The sequence below is a fragment of the Podarcis bocagei genome, assembly GCF_964188305.1.
Source record: "Podarcis bocagei genome assembly, chromosome: 13".
Lineage (NCBI taxonomy): Eukaryota > Metazoa > Chordata > Lepidosauria > Squamata > Lacertidae > Podarcis > Podarcis bocagei.
This window is the reverse complement of record NC_138138.1, coordinates 48,333,942-48,340,062: the sequence shown is the minus strand read 5'-3', so window position 1 is coordinate 48,340,062 and position 6,121 is coordinate 48,333,942. Positions and strand designations below refer to the sequence as shown.

General features: G+C 38.6%; 1 protein-coding gene across 1 annotated transcript; it reads right to left on the bottom strand.

Annotated features, from left to right (window-relative positions):
• Positions 1–302: 302 nt before the first annotated feature.
• On the bottom strand, positions 303–1,304 carry LOC308571864 (olfactory receptor 6X1-like; the record flags this gene model as incomplete). The annotated part of the gene is made up of 1 exon (XM_081167475.1): positions 303–1,304. The coding sequence occupies one exon, from the start codon at positions 1,302–1,304 to the stop codon at positions 303–305; it is 1,002 nt and encodes a 333-aa protein (XP_081023601.1).
• Positions 1,305–6,121: the final 4,817 nt, after the last annotated feature.

Below are 6,121 nucleotides of genomic sequence, written 5' to 3'. Positions count from 1 at the left end.
CAAAGAATACCATCAGTTATTCCACATGAGTTTACATGCCTTATACAAAGAAACTTGTTTTGTTTGTGCTTAGGGCCAAGAGTCTGCAAGCTTCTCTTTCTGACCGAAACCGAGAGACACCTCTCCCCTGTTGGTTTCACTGCAGGTTTTTGTAAATGTTCCAATTCACTTTCTTCTGTGCAGTAATTGATGCCTTTGTCCTCAATTTTCAGGCTTTCCATATGTAGATAAACCTGCTTTTTGGAACTATCCATGGAAACACCTAACGATATGCCATTCTTCTCAGTAGTAGTCTAAAGTCATTAAATAAGTTGTTGAGGACATTTTTTCACGGACCCCATCTTGATTAATTTCATGACAGCAGAGGAGGGTAGGTGGCAACTTCTGAGCATTGCTCTTTTTGCAGCAGTTTTGAAGTCACTGTTTCGGATTGTGAAGATGAAAGCGCTTAGGGGAGGCAAAGCAACAATGGTCACAAGGAACACGACTTTGTTGATTTGGGTGTCACTTTGGGTCGAAGGCCTCAGGTACATGAACAACATTGCTCCATAGAATAGGCAAACAATAGTGAGATGAGAGGAACATGTGGAAAATGCCTTTGAACGTCCAGTAACAGATGGAATCCGCAATATGGTGTTTATAATGCTGGCATAAGAGATAAGTGAAAAGAAAAAGGAACCCCACATAAGAATGGCAGCATAAAAGAGACCTACAAGCTCCATCACAGTTGTGTCAGCACAAGCCAATTTCAAAACAGGTCCGATATCACAGAAGCAATGATCAATGACATTCTGCCCACAGAACGGGTAAGTCCACAAAACTATGGATTGAGACAAATTAGCTATAAACCCTACAACCCAAGCCATTAACGACAGGTGGAAACACAGTCTATTAGTCATCATTGCATTGTAAAGAAAGGGTTTGCATATGGCTGCGTAGCGATCAAAAGACATGGTGGCAAGGTTGATTAACTGTATAGCTCCAAATGAGAAGCTAAATAAAACTTGTATCAGGCAACACGCGAAGCAGATGGTATTTTGGTTCAAAAGGATATTAGTCAGCATCTTGGGTATTACTGCTGTAGTGCCACAGAGCTCAGTCAAGGAGAAGTTGCTGAGGAAGAAATACATGGGTGTGTGGAGTTTGGGTTCCATGAAGACCACTGAGATGATGAGACAGTTGCCTGAAATGGACAGCAGGTACATCAGAAGGACAATCCCAACAAATGGCGTCCTCATTCCATGAAATTCAGGGAATCCCAATAGAATGAACTCCCTGATCAATGTTGCATTGGCTGCCTCCATTTCCTTGTTTTCCTCCTTAAAAAAATAAAAATAAAGTTTCAGCACAACTTCTCATAAGTACACAAGGAAACATGTGTATACTGATATGCATTTTAGCAAACAGCGCATGAATTTATCACTAGGTATTATGTTTAGTTACATAAAATGAATATTTCTTCGCTTTCATGACATGTATAGTTTTCTTTTTTTAAAAAAATGATATTTATTGGAAATTTTTTTAGAGTTACAAAAGAAAACAATGTAGAAAAAGAACAAATAAAGAACAAAGGAAAACACAAACCACATCCAACAATACAAATTCAAAAAAAACAAAAATACACCGCAAACATTTAAAAACAAATCCATTATTCTCAAATCCTCAACTGTTATTACCTTCTTTCTTTGACCTCCCCTCCTCCTCCTCCCTTTTTTTGTATCCTAGTTGTTAATTGTTGCAGCAAATCCTTTCCATATTTCATAAAATTCTGTCATTACATTACCTTAAACTATTTTAATCTTATCTTACTATAAAAAACCTTGAAATTTAAAACTTAAATCTTATTTTTACCAACTTCTCATAACCATAATATTCTTACATAATTCTTTAAACATTTTTACTAAAGCCAAGTAATTTCATCCCAACATTTTTCTAACATTCATCAATTTTATAAAACAATCCTAGTAGTAGAAAAAGAAATAAAAACAATCCAATCTTCATCCAGCGTCCCTTCCTCCTGGTCCTGGGTTTTGTCAGTCCTTATTGTCCCATCGATCTAGCGCATTAAACTGGTAAACTTATATCCGAGGCCCTTAAGTCTCTTCCATGTCCCTTCCGCAGCTCTTCTTCATATTTGTAACTGTATTTTCCCTTGTCTCCTGCTCGTTTCACTCGTGGGAACTCCAGCTTAGCAATATTTTTGACCCTTCTCGACAGATCAGCCCCTTTTCCATAATCCACACTAAATTCCATGTGGTATTTAAAAACATGTTTCAAAATCCCTCCTAAATTAGGATCCCCCACAATCCCAGACCTCTCACCGCCCATTGCTAGACTTGGAAAGTCCAAACATCCCTGCATAGAGGGGTCTATCCAGCCCCCCATTTCCAAACCAAACCAAACTTTTTCTTTCCAAATCTGGCTTTTTCCAAGTTCATTTGTCAAATCCGAAAGCTCATGTTCCTGTTGGGCCTGTTCTGTCAGGGCACACTCCTGATTTAATTCCTGGGTGGGCTCCACATATTGTCCCACTGCCTGTTCAAAATTTCCCACTGCCTGTTCAAAATTTCTAATCGAATCAGCCATCAAATTCGTCTTCTCATGTAGCTGTTCCAGTAGGGCATTTGTTTTATAGAAAGCACACAACAGAGCTTCTGAATACATTGTCCTGCAAGGTCAGATGTCTATTCCCATGATTTTAATCTGTAACAGCTGCCAGCTCCCTGGAGTTGGTTACAGTTTCACAGTCTCCCTCTAGGGGGAAAACTTTTATTTGTTCTTTCTTTTAAAGACAAGTCTAGCAACAAAAGTTTCCTTTTTCAGATATTTTGTCAATATTTGTTCCTTTAAGAAGTGAAGGGGAACAATGGAGTCAAAGTTTCTCTTCTTACAGCTATCTGTCAAGAACGTTGTATCTGGTCAATGAGCTTCAAAAAACGTCAGTCCTGACACCCCGCTCCAGGATCAGGATGGTGGAAAGTTACTTTACTTTACCCTCACTTCTGCAGGTTTAAACAGTCCGAAAAAATCCCCCCTCTTCTCCTGCTTCCGAAGGGGGTTCAACAATTTTAGATGATGAAAGTTAATCTTTTACAGGCGATTTTCCGAGCTCTAGTTTGCCATGTCTTTGCTTTAATCTATCTACAAAGAAACGGAAGGCTGACTTCCTGTTTAGACCTTCCCGTTTCAGTGCCAAATTAAGGTAAACTTTAAAGTCCAATTTTCCTTTCTGCTCACAAGTCCTTATTTAGAGTCCAATTGTCCGAGTTTAGGTACTCACGGGTGATTATTTTAGAAGCCAGATTGTCCCAGGAAAAAGGCAGTAATGATTCAATAGTAATTTTTTTCCTATCTCCTTGTTGCTTAGGAATTTAGGACAGACCTCTGTCCACTTCATCACACAACACTTAAATAATGGATGGAGTGATAACAGCATGGAGTGATAACTAATAGCATAGACGGCACCAAAAGTGGATTACACATATTCATGGATGCAATGACTATCAGTGGCATTAAGTTATAATGACTTCATGGAACTTAACTTGTCTTTGTTGCTGCTGTTGTTTAGCTTATTTACTCATGGAAATAAATCAAATTGAATAATAATAATAATAATAATAATAATAATAATAATAATAATAATAATAATAATGTATTATTTATACCCCGCCCATTTGGCTGGGTTTCCCCAGCCATTCTGGGCGGCTTCCAACAAAACACTCAAATACAATAATCTATTAAACATTAAAAGCTTCCCTAAACAGGGCTGCCTTCAGATGTCTTCTAAAAGTTAGGTAGTTATTTTTCACTTTGACATATGGTGGGAAGGCGTTCCACAGGGACAAACATAATAAAAATACTAGAACCATTTTTCAGTAGACACCGTAAATACATAAATAAATACCCAGAACACAGGTGAAAGAGGCCACAAATGCTCACTGGAGAAAACATTCCCCTGACAGGACTCAAGGCAGCTTACAGCTAAAACCAAAAACCACTAGAAAAGCATAGAAAAACCAACAATTAAAATGTAATTAAACATTACAATAAAAACAGGCCCCCCCCCAAAAAATAATACCACAGCATTTCAAAATCTGGAATTCTTGAACCCATGGGAGCCAACTCCTAGGGGCTGAGGTTCTTTCACCCTCCCCCCAATAAAATACTTGAGGGGTCCCTCCCCCACCAAGTTGATGGGCATTGCCATCTGCTGCATCTTTTGAACGATTATGTGGGGCAGAGCTTACCTCCCCCCCCATATTTTATTCATATTGCCCCCCCTTCATGAACCTGATTATGTGGTAATTTGATCAGTAGATCTTTAATAGATGGGAAAATATAAAAATACAATCAACCCCTCATAATAATTGTAATTTATTTATGTATTAAAACAGTATTATTATTTTATACTAGAGCGTATTGTGGTTAAAGATCAGACAACATATGTTTGTGTGTTTGTTTGTGTTCTTTATAGCTAAAATTCTTTTGGCTTATTCTGAGGAGAAAATAAGGAGCTCAGAAACAACCAGAGAAATAGTTATACAAAGGGATTGAGTTGGTGGGGGGGAGAAGAGGGGAGGGTCATCCTGCAAGGCGTGAGGTTATAGTCTGCATTTGGTATCTATGTGTTTGTATTTTTGTACTCTGCATTTGTACTTTATTATGAAAGTAAATAAAAATAATTAAACAACTGAAGCACTTTGAATTGATTCCCAAAACTAATTGTTAAACAGTTTCATCAGAACTGGAGTTACATACTCAGATCTTCTTTCCCTGGTGAGAAGAAGAAGAAGAAGAAGAGTTTGGATTTGATATCCCGCCTTTCACTCCCTTTAAGGAGTCTCAAAGCGGCTAACATTCTCCTTTCCCTTCCTCCCCCACAACAAACACTCTGTGAGGTGAGTGGGGCTGAGAGACTTCAAAGAAGTGTGACTGGCCCAAGGTCACCCAGCAGCTGCATGTGGAGGAGCGGAGACGCGAACCCGGTTCCCCAGATTACGAGACTACCGCTCTTAACCACTACACCACACTGGCTGAATTGCCCACTGAATTCTGCAATAGCTGTGGCTTCTGAACTATACTGAAAGACAGCCCAATGACAGTAATGTAATGTAGAGGCTACCAGAGCATAGACAATTGAAGGTAGCCTCTCTGTAAATATTAGAGGGCTACTGGTTTTCATGTCTTAGATAGTGGGCTTCCCAAAAGCAGCTGGCTGGACACTGTAGGCTACAAGATGCTAAACTTAATGGAACTGTGCTGTGGTCCAAACCAGTCTTTTCCTATACTTTAAATAATGATTTTTGGAAGCAGGATTGCAAAAGACCTTTATCTTGTCAGAGTCAGCAATATTTGTCTATGTGGGTCAATGAAGGATAATATAGATTCATATGAAAGGCCCCAGGTGTCAAAATATATTTAAAGCATATGACAAAATGTATTAAGACAGAAATCAAGGCAGAAATCCTAAAAAGAAAAATATTATGATCTAAATGCTAGTACACTAGAACCAGCATTATAAATATTAGGTTTTAAGTATGATGTTCTTCCTTGAGTAACATCAGCTTATATCTGGAGAGAGATGTTTTAAAGCAGCTGCTTCCTGTAGTAAAATTAATTTATTTCTCTAGTCCTTCTCTTAATTATGATTTCTGTTAGCAGCTCATTTTGTACACTTGCCATTATTGTGGAACGTTCACACCATTGTCAGAGTTTACTTCCAGAACCAACAGCATAAACAGCATCAGTAGCAGCAGAGAAATAAAACTGGATCAATCTCACTGACTGAGAGTCTTCTAGGGTAATTTGATACTAATGAAAATATTCAGAAGACCTTACAGGATTTACCGTATTTTTTGCTCTATAAGACTCACTTTTTCCCTCCTAAAAAGTAAGGGGAAATGTGTGCACATCTTATGGAGCGAATGCAGGCTGCACAGCTATCCCAGAAGCCAGAACAGGAAGAGGGATTGCTGCTTTCGTTGCGCAGCAATCCCTCTTGCTGTTCTGGCTTCTGAGATTCAGAATATTTTTTTCCTTGTTTTCCTCCTCCAAAAACTAGGTCCTTCTTATGGTCTGGTGTGTCTTATAGAGTGAAAAATACAGTAAATGAGACAGCTTT